Raw genomic sequence first — 20146 nt, 5'->3', positions numbered from 1 at the left:
AGCCGCCTTCTGAGAAAAGCCCTGACGAGTCCGGTCAAACCCACAAGCTTTGACCAAAAAGGAGAAAATTCCACAGTCAAACTTCCATCTCAGCTTCGAAGAAAGTAGCTGAGCTCCACGAACCTTAATTGCCCTCAAAACAAAATCACTCCTCTGTTCCTATTCTATCGTTGCTTCTTTTCTGCTCCTCTTTATTTTTAATCTTTTTTTTTCTGTTGATATAAATAAGCCTTCATTCTGAAACTTATTTCCAAAATCCAACTTCCTTCTTCTTCCAGTGACCTATTTTCCCCCCAACAAAAACAGAAATAGAGAAAAAGAGAAAACTAACATGAGTAACATAAACCAAACAATAAATACACTCGCTGGGGGATCTTCTGACAACAGAACCAATAATTTCGCCATGGAAGTTCCTAAATTCAAGTCTTTTCAACCTCCTCCATTCCCCATGTCTCCTTCTTCTTACCTTTCCTCTTTCTCTTCTGGTTTAAGCCCCACTGAGATTCTAAATTCCCCTCTTCTCTTCTCCTTTGGTGTAAGTTTTCCAAATTCCCCATTTTATAACTTCTCTTAATGTGATATTTTTCTTTTGTGATTTGATGATTTGTTGTCCATTTACAGGTTTTTCCATCTCCTACTACCGGTGCTTTAAACTTGAGAAATGATTATGAGGAGGTTGACCAACAAGAAATGAAGGGAGATGTTAAAAATTACTCTGTTTCTGCGTATAACCCACAAACAGGATCCTCTGTTTCGTCTTATTTTCAGTCCTCTTCTTCCAACTTGACTCTACTGGTAAATGTTTGTCGCTTTGTTAATATTTTATTTTCAAACAAACCCTTTGTCCTCTCCTTGCAAGATGATGATCTTTATTACTTGAAAGATATTTAATATTATAAAAACAGAATCCAACAGGTGTCAGTCGATTAGAAAAAAGAGGAGGGAAATTAAATAAAATTAGGATCTGTAACAACCAATTTCTGTTTTTTTTTTTTTTTTAGCAGAATCCAAGCGGTTTGTCGTGTGATGAAAGTGGAGCTAAATCAGAATTTGTTAACACAGAAATGGCGGCAGCTGAATCAAAGCAAAATTCTCAGCTAGCAATTTACAACAGAGAACAACAAAAATCAGAGAACGATGGATATAATTGGAGAAAATATGGGCAAAAACAAGTGAAAGGAAGCGAAAATCCACGAAGCTATTACAAGTGCACGTTTCCAAGTTGCCCAACAAAGAAAAAAGTAGAAAGATCATTAGATGGGCAAATTACTGAGATTGTTTATAAGGGAACCCATAATCACGCCAAGCCTCAGCCGACAAGACGCTCCAGTAACTCCGGCGTTTACGATCCATCAGCGGCGGAAACCGGGGTGTTGCAGGAGGATTGTTCGGTGTCGGTGGGGGAGGAGGAATTCGAACCCAATTCGCCGTTTAGCAACTCGATTGAGGACAATGAAAACGAACCGGAAGCTAAGAGATGGTGAGTGAATTAATTTATTGAAATTTGATTGGTGGGGTGATATTGAGGTGAATAATGAATGAATGAATGAATTGTTGCAGGAAAGGAGAAAATGAGAATGAGGGATATTGTGGGGGAGGAAGCAGAACAGTGAAAGAGCCAAGAATTGTTGTTCAAACAACAAGTGAAATTGACATACTGCCTGATGGTTACAGATGGAGGAAATACGGACAAAAAGTCGTCAAAGGAAATCCAAATCCCAGGTTTGCTTTTCTTCTACCTTCAACCTTCAACCTTCGTTTTTTCTCTTTTCAAAGTTTCTGCAAAATTCCACCTTTTTACCTTTTTTTTTTCTTCTTTTTCTTTTTCTTTTTCTGAGGTCAGATTTTAATTTCATTTTGTCTTAATTTCAATTGATGTTTAGAAGTTTTCAATTAATTTTGTTAAACCTCAAAGATTAAATAGAATTTCTTTTTCTCTAATACGATCTATTAAGTAGAGATATTTGAGAGATATACCTCCTAAAGTCGAGGACTAACTAAGTAGAGATATTTGAGAAGTCAACTAACTGCAGATTATAAGAGATGTAATCAAAGTTGTGGATTAAATAAAACTAAATCTATTTAATTATTGTACCAACTTGATGACTAAACCTACAAAATAAAAAAAATAATAAGATAGAGCTGCTTACATGAGCATGTTGAAGAATTGTTCAGAAAAAGAAAAAGAATTAAATCTTACTATCATCTATCAAAGGAGCTTTTGAACTGTTGTAATTCAATTAGTGAAGGTATATGTTATTGGGAGCTTATTAGAGATCATAGGCTCTAACCCCATCCCAATTTTTGAACTAAGAAAATTAAAAGAACTTTTGACTTTTAAGTCCAACATAGTGGTGATTAAACTTAGTATGAAAGTATGTATTTGTAAGCAGTAATGTGTATATATATTTGTAGCTATCAATCTGAGTAGTTACAAGCATTTTAGGTTCAATGTTGATATGATAAGCTTCACTCTTAGTTAAGATATTGACTTCTCTCCTCGTGAAGTTTGAAGTTTAAATCCATACTTTTTGACTTGCTTGTATGTGGAACTTGTAATTTATTTATTTTTGCATGTTTACTTTTGTAGGAGCTACTACAAATGCACATCTTTAGGTTGCCCGGTGAGGAAACACATCGAGAGAGCGGCCAACGACATGAGGGCTGTGATCACTACCTACGAAGGCAAACACAACCATGAAGTTCCAGCAGCACGTGGCAGCGGTGGCGGTGGCTACAACACCATCAACAGACCTATACCAACCAACATTCCAATGGCATTGAGGCCATTATCCAGTGTCACCAGCCATTCTTTCCCAGCAAATTTTCCAGCTGCATTCCGGCCAGGAAATTTAGGCATGTCAGAAACAGGAACACAAGCATCATCGTTCCCATTTCAAACATCACATGGAGTGCTTCCAAGTTTCCAAGTTTCGGGATTTGGATCAGCAGCCAAGGAAGAAGTAAGAGACGACACATACTTCATCAACTCATTTCTATCATAGATTTCTCTCCTTTTTTATTCGTTTGTAGCTTTGTAAACTTAGTTGTGGAGGGATGCATGGGATGAGTAGAATAGAATAGATCAATTTAACTTACAAGAGATGAATTTGTTGATTGGTTATATTATTATAGATAAAGATGAATTTTAGGAGATATGATGATGTTTGTTTATGTTGTATGAATGAATGAATGAATTAATAGTAGTTGAAATGATGACTGAGAATTGGAAACAAAGAATAGTGTATCAAGAAATTGGTTAAATGTGGAAGAATGAATGAATAAAGAATAGATGAAAAGAAAGAATTAAATATAAGAATGAGTAGAGAGTTTGTATCCAGAAATGGTAGAGGATAGAGCCAAAGACAAGAAGGCAAAAAAAGACATAGTAACAGAAGCAGCCAATGAATCAGTAAAAGAAGAATCAGAGCCTTCTCTCATTCTGTTTGTCATCGGAACTGCTGAAGATGCCGCCGACATTTGCAAATACGCCAAACTCTGCACTTCCATTCCACATCATTATTAGTTAACTATTTTCACTTCCACTTTTAGTCACACTAACTAAGTACTTAATTAGATTTCTAATTTACCAAAAAGATGATGTTGGGCACACGAACCTGATCTCCAATAAAGTCGATAAAGACAGATTTTTGGGGTAGAATCACAGATTTCCCAGTTGAAAGTTCGTGAAATTGCCGCAAAACTTGGGCCCCCGTGTACAAAGTCGACAGAATTTCAATTGCCAACACGTACCTTTTTCAATACCCAGATTATAATCCATGTCCAAATCTCCAAAATTAAAAAAAAAAAAATTATCAGTTACACCTCACCTGAATTCTTCGTACTTGTCGAAATCTTTCCAATCCCCATGTTTATTGCTAGCCATAATAACGAAAGCAAGCAAAGAAAAGATAAACGCAAATCCTCTCAGAGCCAAAGCGCGTCGTTTTAATACATCCTCCCTCCGCCACCGGCTCACGATCTCCGACACCCCGAAACTGCTTGCTGGTGGACTTTGGCTTTTCGATTCGGCCGCCGGAGGGGTAGACGGTGGCGACACATTCTGTTGCGTCGGTGCAGAGTCTTCGGGATTTGACATCAGAATCGGATTAGTGATCAGGATTTTTCCTCTTTTTTTCTTTTTTTTCTTTTCTTCTTTTTTGTGTGTGTGGATGGAACAGACCAACTGGAAAATCGATGGGTTTAAAGAATTTCAAGTTTTTCCTTAGGGAAAACAAATTTTGTTATTTGTTAGCCTTTTTGTTTACTCTTTTAAATCTATCTGGGTGGCATTATGAAGCGACAACTCAGCTTCTCTGTAGGAATTGAACATAACCACGCAATGTGCTCTATGAACCAATCAACATGTTTCCATTTTCCGACGTGCCATCTTTCTGGTGGTGCCACGTTTCTATATTGGACCCTTCCCATGTGAATATTTCACTTCTCCATCTAAAACACATAAATTTGTATATATACGTTGATAGTCGAAAATAATATCACGTACGTTTCTTATTATATATATTTTTCTATTTCTTAGTTGTATTTTCTCTATACTTTTTATTAATATTGTAGATTTGCACAATTCAATAATGAAATATGAAAAAAGAATAAGATAAATGTAGAAGAAATTTTGTGTTTATGTCCAACCATAGCGTTTCCATGAAATCCCAACAAAAGTAATAGGAATTCTCAAATCCTCTTTGTCGGCACAAAATTAGAAATAGGCCCAAATCTAGATCAACACTTCCCATTTTAGAGTTCAAGCCCACAATGCTCTTATAGAAAGTCCAAGGCCCATAAAGATGCTTGATATTCTTTATAGACTAAGCTCGGTGTCTATTTTGCATAGACTATCATACTTTCAAATTATAATCCGATATCTTATACTATTTAATACTTCCATCATGGACTAGTCGATAATGAGAAGGACAATTCCTAGCTACGATATTCACTATTAATTTTCTACTACTATCAATCATCAAAATATCTCTAAAATACCATCTCTCATTAAATGAATTACATTGAAACTAAATAAATTCTCAATCAATAGAGTTGTATTAATTTTCAGTATTTTTAGGCACCCCCACCACCATTAGGCTTGTCGACCATCCAATGATAATGTAAATATTTGTGGGCAATGTGAATGATAATTTGGTAGTGCGGAATAATTGAAGGCATGTGCAAAGGTCACCCATCTACCCCCTTCTCCTCACCTTCCTAACTTATAATTTTATTTTTGTTTCACAACATAGTAATATTAAATTTTAGGTGGAAATAAACCATTATTAATCAATCTAATTTATATTGTTGGAATAAGATCCAAAAAAAAAAAAAGATTTTTTTGAAAATAAAAATAGAGTAATTTATAAAAAAAAAAATGGATGGTTGGGGTAATATGAGTAAAAGTATAGGGAATTATTAATAAATAAAGGGTGTAAATAATAGAATGTTTGTAATATTTTGGATGGGCAGACCTAGCAGTAGCACGCAGAAGCGGCGCAATAAGCAAGAGACCCACAAGGGGAAGGGGAAGTAGTTTATTAGAGCGTTGAATGCGAATGCAATTTCATTTTCACACCCCCCCTCCTTTCCTAACTTCTTTTTCTTTTTTGGCTTTAAAATGGGTGCCCAATGCCAGCCAATCATCTGGGCCCCTTTACCCTTAACCAAACATCACAATCATCTATCTATGTATCTATCCATTAAAATGGTTTAAGAGCCATTTGATTAGCAATATAAACAGAATTAAATTACTTAGCTAGGTGGCTATGATACAGGAAGAATATATAATATAAAGCGAAAAAGGTCAATTCTAGAATTCTAAATCTGACAAAATTGTGCAGTGGAAAGTTGGGTGCAGAAAAGTATATAAAAGAAAGAGACAAACGGAAAAACGGATATGAGAGGGGCAGTTTGGAGTTTTACCAACGGCTACCACTCGGCGGTTGCTTTGCTTTGGTTTAGTCGTCTACTGCTCACTCCCCGCTGCCTTTGGTCACTTCAATCTATACTTTGTCTTCTTCTTACGCTTTGCTACATACGCTCTTCGCCCGTGATGCTGATCCATCCCATATTGGTCAATTTGGAGGCAAACCCAAAAGCTACTTACCTCTTAAACTGACATATTTTAATAAAATAGGTGGAAGTGGTATAAATTATAAATGAAACAAATAGACATTAACAAAATAATTTTGGTGAAATCAATCAAATGCTTACTTGATATATGAACGTCATTTGGTAAGGGGAGGTGGGGTTAGCAAAGCATAAATACGTTTGTCTTCATTAACCAAATACAAACAACCACATTTAATTATTATTTGAACCACTAAACTCAACACATAAAAGCTCATTAAATCCTATCCATTTATTTATTTATTAAAGTATTTAAGTATGCGTGTGAAAATGTGCGTCATCATTTAATTTTAGATTAAAATAGCATTATTCTCTTCTTTTGATGCTTTTACTATAATTATCATTATGCATTTTAATTCAATGGGGATGCTTTTAATTTGGTGTGTGCTTTTTAGCTTTGGTTGGGTAGTGAGGTGAGTGTTGTTGTTATATTATTATTCATTAATCTTCATCATTTAATTTAATCCCTCAATTAGTGAAAGGATGAAAAGAAATAAACATTTAAAAAAGGGCCCCATTTTATAATTAGGCATCGATTTGCCTTTGTTTCTCCGCGTGGCCAACAGTCTTTAACCGCGGTTCCCGGTGCTCATTCGGCTTTATTTCCTTCCACCTTCAACGTCCCTTAACGCGGTCTGTTTCAACTCAATCAATGGCTTTATGCAAATGCATTGTTCTTCTTTAACCTTACACAAATTCTCTCTTACAACAAAACTCTCTCTCCCAATGCTACAATCTCAACTTCCTCCTCCCATGACTTTTCACTTTAACCCTAATTTCTCTCTATATTTTCGACCTGCTAATGTCTTGATCGGAGCCAACCATACTTCTGCTCGATTTTGTTCTCGATAATTTTTCATACGCTTTCTTCTTTTTTCTGGGTTGTAATTGTGTATTTTGAAGCCTTGATTCTCTAGCAAGTCCTACTAAGGTGACGGCTTCCGCCATGCGAACCTTTCTATCTCTGAGGAATTTTTTTAGGGCTCTCCTTATTCCTGTATTTCTATTAGTTGCTCATTTTTCTTACGTCGTCATTACCACTGGTCAGTCTTGTATCACTGGCAATTTCTGTTTCTCCCCTAAAATTTCCAACTATCGAGCCTCTGGTTTACATCCCAGAGCATCGGCGATCATCGATGGGGCAGCTCCCACAGCTGAAGAACTGTTGCGTCGTGATCTTTATACTACGAAAGATTGGATCAAGGCCGTTCACTTTTATTCTTCAATCTTTCAAGATCTTCTCTCTGTGGGGTTTCTTTCTCATAAATCGAAATCTTTGTGTGTGGAAACCCCCAACGGGCAGGATGTATTTTCCTTGAAACAGATTGGGGTTTCGGATTCGATTGGAATATTCAAGAAGGCCTCTAAGCCTCTCGTGATAAAGGGCCAAGGACACGAGATCCCGTTCGATGACGATACTTTTGATTTTATTTTTTTGGGCGTTGGTCGCCTTGATCAGTCTTCCCGGCCGGGGGATTTTGCTAGAGAAATTGCTCGGACGCTGAAACCCGAAGGGTTTGCTGTTGTCCAGATTAGAGCTAAAGATACGTACAGTTTTCACTCATTCATTGCTTTGTTTAATTGCTGCAAAATAGTTACGTCGCAGGATATAAATGGCCCCGATTCTTCTATGCCTTTCCTTCGCCAGATTGTTCTGACGAAGGGGAGCGATGACATTTTTGGTCATGATGATGTGCTAACGCATCAACCGAAGTCTGATGGCAAGTGTTCTATTCCCGGATTCAAGGAAGAATTGATACGAAAGGCCGAGCCATTGATCTTAGAGGAGCCACTGAAGCCATGGATTACATTGAAACGGAATATTCAAAAGATAAGATATCTTCCATCAATGGCTGATGTAAGCTTCAAGCAGAGGTACGTTTACGTTGATGTTGGAGCAAGGAGTTACGGCTCTAGCATAGGAAGTTGGTTCAAGAAGCAGTATCCGAAACAGAACAAAACCTTCGACGTTTACGCCATTGAAGCTGACAAAATTTTTCACGAACAGTATAGTTCAAAGAAGGGGGTCGAGCTTTTGCCATACGCAGCTTGGGTAAGGAATGAAACTTTGACGTTTGAAATTAACAGAGACCCAGGTCAGAAGGTCCAAGATAAGGGGAGGGGAATGGGTAGGATTCGACCGGTGGTATCATCAACGAGGGCTTTCGACGGCGAAGTGGATGAGATTCAGGGCTTTGATTTTGCTGACTGGTTGAAAAATACTGTAACTGAGAAGGATTTTGTAGTGATGAAGATGGATGTGGAAGGAACTGAATTCGATTTGATCCCAAGATTGTTCAAGACTGGTGCTATTTGCTTGATAGATGAGTTATTTCTCGAGTGTCATTACAATCGGTGGCAGAGATGTTGCCCAGGCGAGAGAAGTGCAAAATATGATAAAACTTATGGCCAATGCTTAGATTTGTTTGCTTCCTTGAGGCGAAGTGGAGTTCTTGTTCATCAATGGTGGTGAGTCAGTCTCTACACGGGTGTTCGTTTACAGGATTCAGACAGCTGGGAATCAAAATTTACCTGCAAGACCATGTTTGCTTCTTCACGCATGCATCAATAATTCTTCTCTGTTTAAGTATGAAGCCCCGTAATCGAAAGCAAAAACAACATGGTAGTGGTTGGTGGGAAATTCGACTTTCTATCATCGGGGACGATGCGTTTACTGTAGGATGCACATTTGGGCTATTACGCCCTTTGTTTAAGCAGTGCTATTTGTACCACTAGTTTTGTAGTAGTTCATATAACCATACAATGTAAGTTGAAATTCTTTTGCTCATTTTGCAATATTAGCGGCTTTAGATTTTCGTGTCCCATGTTGATTATTGATCACAAGTTACCTTATTTAAGAATGGTATGGAAACTGCGTAAAGATTTGGTTATTTCCTAGTGAAGAATGCAACTAAAATAATCAAACAATCGTTAAGCTTCGTCACCCTTGAGAACTTTAAGCATTATCTTTACACGTGTAGAAAATCCGAAATTCTTAATGGCCATTTTTAGGCTCAATCCACTAAGCATCTCCAACAATTGCCACGAACAACCTTTTTACCAAAAACGTGTCTAACATGCACACACCCCATTCATTTCACTGCCTATGTCTAGTTCTTCTCGGTGCATTTTTTCCTGTCAATCTGCATCGGAGAAAAGAAATATTGTGGAAAAATGGCACAGGCTGTTGTGACATCGCAGGTTCAAGATGCTGAGCGTTATTTTACGCTAGTGAGTGGACATAGAATACCAGCCGTTGGATTAGGCACTTGGAGATCTGGCTCTCGAGCCAATGAATCTGTGTTCAATGCTCTTGTTGAGGTATTTCATGTCAAAAGTAGAGCTTTCACGTTTGCTGGTTCATTATCGTTTTTGCTGATTTCACGTGTCTTAACATTGCCGACAGGCTGGTTATAGGCACATCGATACTGCTGCAGAATATGGAGTTCATGAAGAGGCATTCTTTCTATCTCTCTCTCTCCATTCTGTATGTTAGTTTTCACCAATTTGATAGCAAGACTTTGCACTTGTGTAAAATTCTTGCAGGTAGGTTTTGGTCTACAAGCGGCAATAAAGACAGGAATCCGAAGGGAAGACATTTTCGTCACCACTAAACTTTGGTAAACAAAGTTTGCAAATTGAATCGATTAATGAATGTCAATGTCAATGAATAATTAAAAGGTTTTAACTTGGTTCATATTACCGGTCCCTGTCTGCTTGCAATTTTTTAGGTGCTCTGACTTATCCCCAAATAGAGTTAGAATCGGATTAAACAATGCTCTTCAAGAGCTCCAAGTTGACTACCTCGATCTTCTCTTGGTATTTTAAAGACCACCCCAATTTAGTTGATATCGACTAAAGTTCATTTTTAATATGTAAAATTGAATATTTGTACATCCAGATTCACTGGCCTTTTCATCTTAAAGAAGGAGCCAGCAGGCCTCCCAAAGAAGGGGAAGTTTTGGACTTGGACATGGAAGGAGTTTGGAGAGAAATGGAGAAGCTTGTGAAGGAAAATCTTGTTAGGGACATCGGAATTAGCAATTTTACCTTAAAGAAGTTGGACAACTTGCTCAGTTTTGCCCAAACAATGCCGTCCGTTTGCCAGGTTAGAGCGTGAATCAGACCCCATATATTATATTGGACAGTTTATCTTAACTAACTTTAATATCGTCTATTATTGTCTTCTTTGTTGAGATGGAAATGCACCCGGGATGGAGAAATGATAAAATGCTGGAGGCTTGTAAGAAAAATGGCATCCATGTCACTGTAAGCTTTGCATATTACATGACCATCCCCATCAATTAAAATTTATGGTTTAGGGTATGAAGGAAAATAGAACTGGTGTATCTTGTAGGCTTATTCGCCTCTGGGGTCCTCAGAAGGAGGTAGAGACTTAATACACAATGAGACAGTTGAAAGGATAGCAAAGAAGCTGAACAAAACTCCAGGTCAAATTCTTGTGAAGTGGGCTCTGCAAAGGGGAACCAGTGCCATTCCAAAATCAACCCACAAAGAAAGGATTAAAGAGAATATTGGAGTGTTTGGATGGGAGATTCCTGTGGAGGACTTCCAAGCTCTTTGTAGGATCCCTACTCAGGTAAAAGAGAAAAAAAAAAAGAAGATTGAAACCCCCTTCAGTTAATACTTTTATTTATAGGCATCTTTTACAATCCTTATATCTCTTGCAAAATGATTTTGTGGCTTAGAAACGAGTGCTAAGTGGAGAAGAACTATTTGTGAACAAGGAGGCTGGACCCTTGAGGAGTGTGGCTGATGTTTGGGATCATGAGGATTGAAGAGTTTTGAATATAGTAAGAGTAATCTAATATAAAACACTTGATCTGTGAAATATAAACGTGTATGTGCAGAGATATGTTTAAAGGAATCGTAATATCTAAAAATCTATATGATATACTTAGATGATCAAATAAACAACTTCTCTTCGATTCTTCTAGGTGTATAATCGAATATGAAGTACCGGACATAATTTTCTCAAATATAGAACATATATCAAATTTCAATGTGTTATGTATACAATACATGCAGAAATAGATCAAATTTGTGTGAAAACTACACCACGATCTGGAGGTGGAGGGGTGTTTAATGTTTGTTTAAGGAAGGAAGGAAGGAAAGAAAAAAAAACGGTAACAATGAATGTGATCAATGACTTTATTTTGTGGAAAAAGCAGCAGCAAGCCATCTGACAGCAGAAGCTTGGGCCAATCCATCCAGGTATTTATCACCTCCTCTTCTCTTGTTTTAAAGTCACTTTTGAAACTAAATAATCTGTTCTTTTTACCATAAATTAATAATTTTATTATTTTAAATACTGAATTCTTGTTTTGTTTTGAAGAACTAAATCAATTTTCACTGAATATGATAATATTTATACCATTTCAAACAAGTTTTAAAATGTGATTAAAAAAAAATGGTAATTTGAAGTAATTGAGAAGTAATAAGAAAAGGAAGATAGAGGAGAGGGTTCATCATTATCGTTTGGATCATTTTGGTTTTATCTTCAGGATTAGCTTAGCTTTTATGAGTCTATCAGCCACTGGGACTTCACTTTATAATTATTGAATAAAGAAAAGGGAAGAACATTAAATCTCCATCAACTAAAGAAAACCATGAGCCTGGGATCCAAATTTTATAACTCTTCAATTTGTAATTTGAAATTAAAAAAAATTGATTCAAGGATTGGTGCATTTGGATATTAAGATGAAGTTTTGAAATGCCAAACAGTCCTTATCATATTATTATTTCCTTACAATCAGTAAAGTGAAGTGGTTGATTTCAACCAATCAGTCACATCTCTCTACCCATTACATATTTACATTACATATGTTATTAGTTGAACATACGTGAATTTAATGTATAGTATTGTTATCAATCAATTTTACATTATGTTATTGTATTATTATTTTTAGTTTATTTCATAAATTTCGTTATTGGTTGTAGCTTTTGGGGCTGGTGTAGGGCCATTATTGTACATTTATAAATGAACAAAACGTGAAATGTGAAGAGTATATTAATTTCTACAATCGACCCAACATCATCTTCATCATCATTATCATCATATATTGATGTGTGATTTTTCTTTCTTTGCTATCGATAGTGGAAATTAAATGACTCTTAGTTCGAGTTTTCTAAATGAAAAGGGTGTGGAGGAAATGATGGAGGAGGAGATATAAAATAATTAAAAGCAAGGGATATTATAATGTTGCAAAAACATAAACAATTAAGCCTTTTCTTCTTCTTATGTTATAGTTTATGGAAATCAAATCTTGTAGGCTGAAAATTGGGAGATTATGGAGAATCTCAGGTAGCAAAAAAGAAAAACACTTCCCTTTTCAATCCATTTCTCAACCCACAGTAGCTTGTTTCCACCTTTGGCTTTTACCTCCCTAACTCTTCAATTCACTTTCAGATTGAGACTAATATGTTATGAAACAATTAAAAAATAAAGGTAACTCACCAGCAATAATAATGAAATGTATTTGTAATAGTAATAAATTTTGAAGTATAGCAATGAATAGAATATGTTATACGTATGATGGTTGATATTGTAGTTGTCATTATCATAAGTTTAGTCGTCGTGGGTAGTTTGTCATTTCGTAATCATGGATGTCCCATGTAATTAATGACTATTCATATTATATGATTTTATTTTATTTATCGAAAGTCCCATTTGACTGACTCCAATTCCAATCTGGTTGACCCAAAACATAGGCTATACCTCAGTAGTAGAGGTTAAGCTAAACAAACAAAATCTAGATCTACCCTTCATCCCCACCTTTTTGTTCTATTTCAAATCTACACCCCCCCTCCTCCCAACCCAAGGTTTCATGTTCATGGATGGATGATGTATTAAATATTATTATACTAAAAGGCAACATATAGCAGCAGCAGCCAAGTTATATCTTATTGTAGTATAGATTTGATTTTGAATATAATGAAATGGAATGAGTTGTTGCAATATTCTCCAAGCTTTGCAGAAAAAACAACATACTGGATTTCATAGGAAATACTGTAGGTGTACAGCTGGATCTTCATTAATTAATTTTAGAAAAGGGGTATTGTATGTGAATGAAATGGAAGAAGTATAGAAGTGTAAGATATGAAATCTTGGTTTGGTTAAGTATGAATAAGAAAGAGAAAAGTATTATTTAAATTAAAAATGGAAAATAGAATGAGTTAGAGATTTTAGGGAAAAGTACAAAATTCATTATTATAGAGTTTTGGAGTTTGGGAGTTGAAAAAGGGTATGGAGGGAGGCAGGCAAGCAGGCAGGCAGAGAGGGGGGTTTAGCTGTTGACAGGAAAGGAATCTTCTGATATTCAATTTTATTATACACAACACCTATTCTATATTTCTATTACCTATCTCTTTTTCCATTACCCCTAAACCCTAACCCCCTTAACCCTCACCCTCCCAAGTCCTAACTTCCAAAGGAAAAGGACCATAAATCATATTCTTGGGAAATGCCCCCATTGTTCATCATTCTCTTTTTGTTACCCATCTTTAGAAACCAAGTAAGGGTTGGACGTTTTCTCAACAAATAAGGAGTAGAGGAGATATAGATGGATTAAGTCATTATTTTATAACCATGTGAAAGTTGAAGTTTTATAATTTAGAAATGAAATTTCTAGAGAGAAGAAGGTTTTAATTAATTTATGTATGTACCAAGTTTAGAGCAATGTGGTCTTATTTTATTACCCATCTTTGGTACATAAATTCACAAACTCCAATGAAAATTTACACTTGACTAGAGAGATATTTTCTTTGGTTAATAAAAACTAAACAACTTTAGGAGATTTTCTTTTTTATACAAAAATAATAATAAAATAAGAAGTAAAATTTAAAAAAATTTCCAAAACTTAAATAGGTTTAAAGGTAATCAATCAAAAGAATGGGAAGAAATGAACAGGGAAGGATATGATTGTCTCAAACATCAATTGTTTGATCATCTCAACGAAATAGATGGACCACCTATCTTATACTACTTTTATATTTGTATTATATACTATAATAGCGTTTTACCAACATTTTCTTTTGGAAGAACAATGGAAAAAGAAAAGAAAAATCACTACAAAGGAAGCTTCGTTGAAATTTGAAGCCATACCCCCAACACACACAACACAAAAATTTAGTCACCAACTTTCACAAATCTCTCTTCCTATAAATACCCATTTCCATTTCTCTCCCCCACCCCCACCCCCACGGCCACCACCTAATTCTCCATATCCTTTCTTTCTATTAAGACTACAGTTCGTGTGTAAAGCAAAATAATGACTGCCCAAGTGCTTCCTGAACAATCCCTTCAGTCCAATATTCACCTCTTGGTTAGAGACAATAGCTCTTCTCCACCACCATTCCACAAAAGGTACAATTTTTCTTTCATTCATTCATTATTTGTAATACTAATGCAATTGTTATTATTATTTTTTATTTTAAGAGATCGTAGTAATTTTTTTAGTTTTTGGTTAATTATAGACTGGAGGGGAAAGTGGCCATCGTAACCGGCGGCGCTAAGGGAATCGGAGAAGCTACAGTTAGGCTATTTGCCAAACACGGAGCCAAAGTAGTAATCGCCGATGTGGAGGATATCCTGGGGCAGGCTTTGGCCAACACTCTTTCTCCATCCCCAGTATCCTTCGTCCACTGTGACGTCAGCTCCGAGGATGACGTGGAGAATCTAGTCAGCACCACCGTCTGCCTTCACGGGCAGGTGGACATCATATTCAACAACGCCGGTGTTCTTGGCAACCAATCAAATTCCCACAAGAGCATCCTTGACTTTGACCCCGACGAGTTCGAGCGGGTGATGCGCGTGAATGTGAAGGGGGTTGCCTTGGGGATCAAGCACGCAGCGCGCGTCATGATCCCAAGAGCCACCGGATGCATAATCTCCACTGCCAGCGTGGCAGGCGTCTTGGGAGGCTTGGGCCCGCACGCCTACACCGCATCTAAACACGCCATTGTCGGACTCACCAAGAACACGGCCTGCGAGCTCGGCCGATACGGCATACGTGTCAACTGCATTTCTCCATTCGGAGTTGCCACGTCCATGCTCGTGAATGCGTGGAGAGCTGACGTAGAGGAGGAGGAGGAATGTATGAACTATGGGGTTCCGTCGGCGGCGGAGGTGGACAAAATGGAGGAGTTCGTTAGGGGTCTAGCCAATCTGAAGGGCCCCACATTGAAGCCGAAGGACATAGCCCAAGCCGCCCTTTACCTCGCCAGTGATGAATCCAAGTACATCAGTGGTCATAATCTCGTCGTTGATGGTGGAGTTACCACTTCTAGGAATTGTATTGGTTTGTAACTTTTCTTCTTTCTTTCTTCTTTTTTTTTTCTCTCCAGGTATTTCATGATATGCCTGTTGGTTGGTAGTTTTGGATAGGATTAATTGTTATTATTATTATTTTTTTAATTGTTGTTTTGTTTGTTCTTATATAATTATTTGAAGTACAATATATATATATAGATGAATGAATATGCAAATACTAGAGTTAGTTGTTCTACCTGTATTGTATCTAAAGCCAAAATTTAAAACAAAATATTGCTCCTTATGAACACAGTTATAAAACATCGAAGAACAGTAGAGATGGAGATTGAATTAAAATCATTTTAGATAGAAATTGTATGATAGAATAGAAAGAGATTCTTGTTCAGTAATTGTCTTTGTCGTTGAGGATGACGTTTTCTTAGACTAGTAAGAGTTTCTATTGGTTTTGGTGTTTTTCAGAGGTCAATGATTCAATTTAATTTAGAAAAAAAAACCTTACCTGCAAGAGGGTATATTACTATTACATGTGATTCCATACAATAAAGTCAATATTATTGTCACGCAGCGCACCAACTCTTTTAAATGGGATTTGAACTTTAAATTTTGGTAAAAAGGACTTGAGCCCAAAGGAAACCAAGAGGAGAGGTGATATTGGGTACAAATGTCATCCCTTAGACAAACCTGAATTGACATTTATTTTGGAAAGACCGAAACCTGATTCTAATTATCTTTTCCACTGCCGATCAGACTTTCCATAAAACAACTCCAGAGACTGATTAAGCATATCAACCAGAGACTTGCAATCTGACAATCCCTAATCAACAAGGAGGACTAAACCTTCCAAAATAATAATCTTTTTTCCAAGAGAAAAAACTACAATTTTTGTAGTACAATAATAGAAGATGTAAATGAATCATTGTCCTAGTTCATTCATGAGTTCCGTTGAGAATCTGTTCACAAATCATGAGTATGAAAATTTCCCCAAATTGTTAAGGGGATCCCCTTTAGTTTGAAATCAAAGTGGGCCAAACCAAATGCCAAAAATATAAATAGAATAAAAATGGAAGTGAAAGGTCGTAATTGGCATACAAAGGATTTGGTAGCCTACGACTCTACCAAGAGGAAATTTTGCGTTTTAACTTTTGTAGTATTTTCTTTTTCTTCAATGCTATGTGCTGTACACACCTTTTAGCCTCTCCTTTGACTTTTGGAGTTCAGGTGAATCACGTAGTAGGAACATGTTTGGTTTAGACAATTATTTTTTTTCGGTACAATAGAAGTGGAAAGTTCAAACCATAAATATCTAAATAGTTCACACATGTTCCATATATCGGTTTAACAAAGTTTACTATAGAGTAGTAGGAAATTTTCATGAAAAATAATATAAGTGGGGGAAAGATGAAAAGGGAAGGAGAGGCAAAATGGAGGAAGAGAGAAGGCTGTGAGGATTGGAAGGACATTTGGAGTTTCCTTGGAAAAGGTAACAAGCAAAAGCTCCTCGTTGGGAGTTTAATATTAAAAAGAAAAAGAAGAAGAAGAAAGCGAAATAGAAAGAAGCAAAAGGTTAGTGCAAAATGGGCAGTGAGCGAGGGAAGGTCAGGGTGGGGATAGAGAGATATGTAAAGGAGGGAGAAAAGGAAAAAGTCAGAAATGCCAGCCAGAACTACCAAGTATAATACTCTTTTTATCAATACACACAAACATTAAAATAACAAGTAAAGTAGACAAAAAGGTTCTTACAAATATTAACATCTACGATTAATTGTACTCTGTTTTGAACAGCTAGTCAAAAAAACAAATGATAAATAACAAATGACAATACATAAAATAATACTCCTCATACTTTATAACCCAGGCCAGACCATCGTCAAGTGGATCTCTCTCTCTCTCTCTATCTCTATCTCCATCTCTCTACATCCTTGAGGGGTATTTTTCGAGTGGACAAACAAACAGGAAGTCGTACAGCAAAACGAGAGAGAAAATAATTAACATTATATTATTATGTTAAATGCCAAATTTGGTGTGAAAGAGAGGGTATGAAACATGCCTTTTTCAGAACTAGGAGGGGACATTAATTTATTCAATCATTTATTTGACCAATTTACCACTAACAACATGGATGCATAAATATATTTCTGACTTTGGTATTTGTATTTGGTAACTGTGATAATCCATGTGGTTAGTCCACCAAATTCTCATCTTAAACTACATTTGTCATTTCACACTTGATTATCTAAATCATAGTTTGTCACACAGACAATTTTTTTTTTTTGTGTGTGTATAGAGTGGGATGTATCATGAAATGCCACAAACCAAAGTATTGCTCATGATAAAGACAACCTGTTTTGTTGGAAAGATATGCAAGTTGTAAAAAGTCCTAAATGCAAGCCCAAGTTCTTGTTTCTTAATTCTTCCAAGTGCGCCTATTATCAATATTTTTGAGGCAGCTTTAGTAATAAATTCCCCATCTCCCTCTCCAGACTTTTTGAATTTTGACCCAATGAAAATTCAAATATTCCACTTCCTTTTGAGTCCGATCTCAACTTGCTTTGGAAGAAAATGCTACTTTTAATTTCCCCTTTCGGTCAGGGCTTTTTGGTTCTGGTATCAACGCACAACACATATTCTACCACCAGACCAAGATTCAATCCCCACACTTCCACTCCAAATTCCAAAATAACAAGTTAAATTCTAATTAAATAAAGTGGGAGTGAGATTAGGTTATTAATTAATTAAACAAAAAGAGATCAAATCGTAGCTGCCCCAGCAAGTTGGGAGAAGGTCAGCGTGAAATTAGGTGGCATAATTATTATAGTATTATTGTTAGGAAGAGTAGAGTATTTGGGACAAAATTAATTGATGAGGTTGCTAGGATTTTGAGTTGTAACAGCTTGGGAAAGGAGGGAGGAAGATTAATAAGGTTAGTGAAGTGATTTAGAAAACATATGTGAAATCGAAAATGGAATTGAATTTGTATTTTAGTGGGCAGGAGATAATGGGAGTAGTGAGATTTTTTAGGCACCGCACCGTAGAATCTGAAAGCCAAGTCTCTATCATTTTCTTTTGCTTTCATGTTACGCAAACAGAGAACTTGACTCAAGATCCAATCAACTCTGCTACGCTAAAAGTCATTGCAAAACCTATAGACGAAACAATGAGCCACCCCACGTGGACTGCACTGCCATACACATTGACTAACACTATAACTAAAACTAATCACAAGATTCTTCTAAAGCAGTCAGTGTGTACATAAGTTAAAAGTTTGTTACAATCACCCATATCACACCTTATTTAATTAGAATTAGAAAACAGCAGCAATAATGTCTAGGCTAGCACATACGGAAATACAGAAACTTGCATCAGTTCAATAATCTCAACATTGAGACAATCTACTGCCTTAAAGACTCCCCCTGTTTCATAATTCTGTTGCTTAATTTAGGTCAAATTATCTTTAATTTGAACCATATCCTTCCATGGTGTTCTAAATAACTCCAAATTGCTCGATGAGTGTAACGAAATTAGAACGAATTAAGAGATATGAAATAGGCATAATTAAAGTGTTATCTAAAACACATTCAATGTGGGATAGCTTGCTTTTTGCTGCAACCAAACCAAATGCTGAACCAATATTGATACAATATCTTGTGATGGAGTGTATTTACTGGTCTAGATTTCCAGACTAAGCAGAGTTGACAAAATCTTGAAATACAGTTGCTGCATCTAAACCATTACTTGCATACATATAACTTTCTCAGCAGATATAATTTTCCAATTCAAGGAACAAACTTGTGTTGCTCTTAAACTGTTGCAAAACGTATTTTGAGGCATGTGAAAGGTACACTAAATTGTGAATTTACTTATGAGGTCCTGCCAGTTCTAGTTGGGTAGGAAATATCAAGTGTAAATACTCGCTAAAAAGAACTCTCTCCACAAAAAGGTTTTGTAGACGCTCCATCAGAGGCTACTTTTAAATATTTATTCTTGGTACAGAAATAAGCGAGTTCCAATAGCAGTATCAAGTACAAAGAGGTTTGAATATGTTCGAGCCACTTTTGCTTCCCATGAGTTTGCTTATTCCACTTCTTCAAAATGTTCAATAATAGTCACCGAAGTTCCTTGATTTCATTTTTGTTCTATGATAATGGAATTGGAAGTCCCTTCGATCTTTCCAAAAATCAAATGTTTCATGTTCGCACCAACATATTCGAATTCATTACTATTTTATTCCATAAAATGTGTTGAACCAAGAGATAAAAATACAACACCATCCCTTCAAGTACATATGAATTTTCATTCATTGAAATCTTTCCCCTTCACTTGTTCACTTTCTTCCAAAACTTATGTTTGTTGATCTTCATCCTTATACGTTCATTTTGACCTATTAGTAGATGGTTTCCTCTTCTAAATGAATTTGAAACATGTTTGAGAGATTGTAACAACTCTAGGTCCAATATTTAGAATCCGAATTCGACAACCGATCCTTTTTCTATCAGATAGAAAGAGATCTTGCACAAAATGTACTTATAAGTAATTGTTTCGTAGATCCTCTATCTATCTATAATTTATACGAAAAAGAAATCATGTAACAGAGGGGGAGGGGGTTCTTATTTGTACAACTGGTACTTCGAACTTGAAATGAGCATGAAGAAATTAACGATACTTCTTTATCTTTTGAGTCGTTCTGTCGGATCGGTCGTTCAAGACCTTTGGTCTCTAGCC

The 20146-nt window shown here is 36.3% G+C and overlaps 5 protein-coding genes across 6 annotated transcripts; 4 read left to right on the top strand and 1 right to left on the bottom strand.

The window, feature by feature from the left end:
- The first annotated feature begins 163 nt into the window (after nucleotides 1-163).
- Nucleotides 164-3213, top strand: WRKY23 (probable WRKY transcription factor 26). Of its 2 annotated transcripts, none has more exons than XM_011653540.2 (5): nucleotides 164-535; nucleotides 622-795; nucleotides 1002-1480; nucleotides 1561-1722; nucleotides 2591-3213. In XM_011653540.2, the coding sequence occupies exons 1-5, from the start codon at nucleotides 332-334 to the stop codon at nucleotides 3003-3005; spliced, it is 1434 nt and encodes a 477-aa protein (XP_011651842.1). In that variant the 5' UTR covers nucleotides 164-331; the 3' UTR covers nucleotides 3006-3213. The 2 variants fall into 2 exon arrangements, with proteins under 2 accessions (XP_011651842.1, NP_001292676.1); NM_001305747.1 differs by having other exon boundaries at nucleotides 404-535; nucleotides 1005-1480; nucleotides 2591-3005.
- A 65-nt stretch (nucleotides 3214-3278) lies between these two features.
- Nucleotides 3279-4490, bottom strand: LOC101205415 (CASP-like protein 4B1). The gene is made up of 3 exons (XM_004137642.3): nucleotides 3831-4490; nucleotides 3618-3753; nucleotides 3279-3498 (listed from the first exon to the last, which is right to left on the bottom strand). The coding sequence occupies exons 1-3, from the start codon at nucleotides 4097-4099 to the stop codon at nucleotides 3307-3309; spliced, it is 597 nt and encodes a 198-aa protein (XP_004137690.1). The 5' UTR covers nucleotides 4100-4490; the 3' UTR covers nucleotides 3279-3306.
- Nucleotides 4491-6725: 2235 nt separating this feature from the next.
- LOC101205174 lies at nucleotides 6726-9001 on the top strand. The gene has a single exon (XM_004137641.3). The coding sequence runs from the start codon at nucleotides 7082-7084 to the stop codon at nucleotides 8606-8608; it is 1527 nt and encodes a 508-aa protein (XP_004137689.1). The 5' UTR covers nucleotides 6726-7081; the 3' UTR covers nucleotides 8609-9001.
- A 131-nt stretch (nucleotides 9002-9132) lies between these two features.
- Nucleotides 9133-11208, top strand: LOC101204929 (aldose reductase). The gene is made up of 8 exons (XM_004137640.3): nucleotides 9133-9456; nucleotides 9542-9592; nucleotides 9682-9755; nucleotides 9867-9954; nucleotides 10037-10243; nucleotides 10333-10404; nucleotides 10493-10735; nucleotides 10845-11208. Exons 1-8 carry the CDS (start codon nucleotides 9310-9312, stop codon nucleotides 10932-10934), a joined length of 972 nt encoding a protein of 323 aa, XP_004137688.1. The 5' UTR covers nucleotides 9133-9309; the 3' UTR covers nucleotides 10935-11208.
- Nucleotides 11209-11362: 154 nt separating this feature from the next.
- On the top strand, nucleotides 11363-15662 carry LOC101204689 (short-chain dehydrogenase reductase 2a). The gene is made up of 2 exons (XM_004137639.3): nucleotides 11363-14521; nucleotides 14632-15662. Exons 1-2 carry the CDS (start codon nucleotides 14427-14429, stop codon nucleotides 15461-15463), a joined length of 927 nt encoding a protein of 308 aa, XP_004137687.1. The 5' UTR covers nucleotides 11363-14426; the 3' UTR covers nucleotides 15464-15662.
- Nucleotides 15663-20146: the final 4484 nt, after the last annotated feature.

This window comes from Cucumis sativus, chromosome 3 (assembly GCF_000004075.3).
Source record: "Cucumis sativus cultivar 9930 chromosome 3, Cucumber_9930_V3, whole genome shotgun sequence".
In the NCBI taxonomy this organism is placed as follows: domain Eukaryota; kingdom Viridiplantae; phylum Streptophyta; class Magnoliopsida; order Cucurbitales; family Cucurbitaceae; genus Cucumis; species Cucumis sativus.
This window is presented reverse-complemented; position numbering and strand designations above follow the sequence as displayed.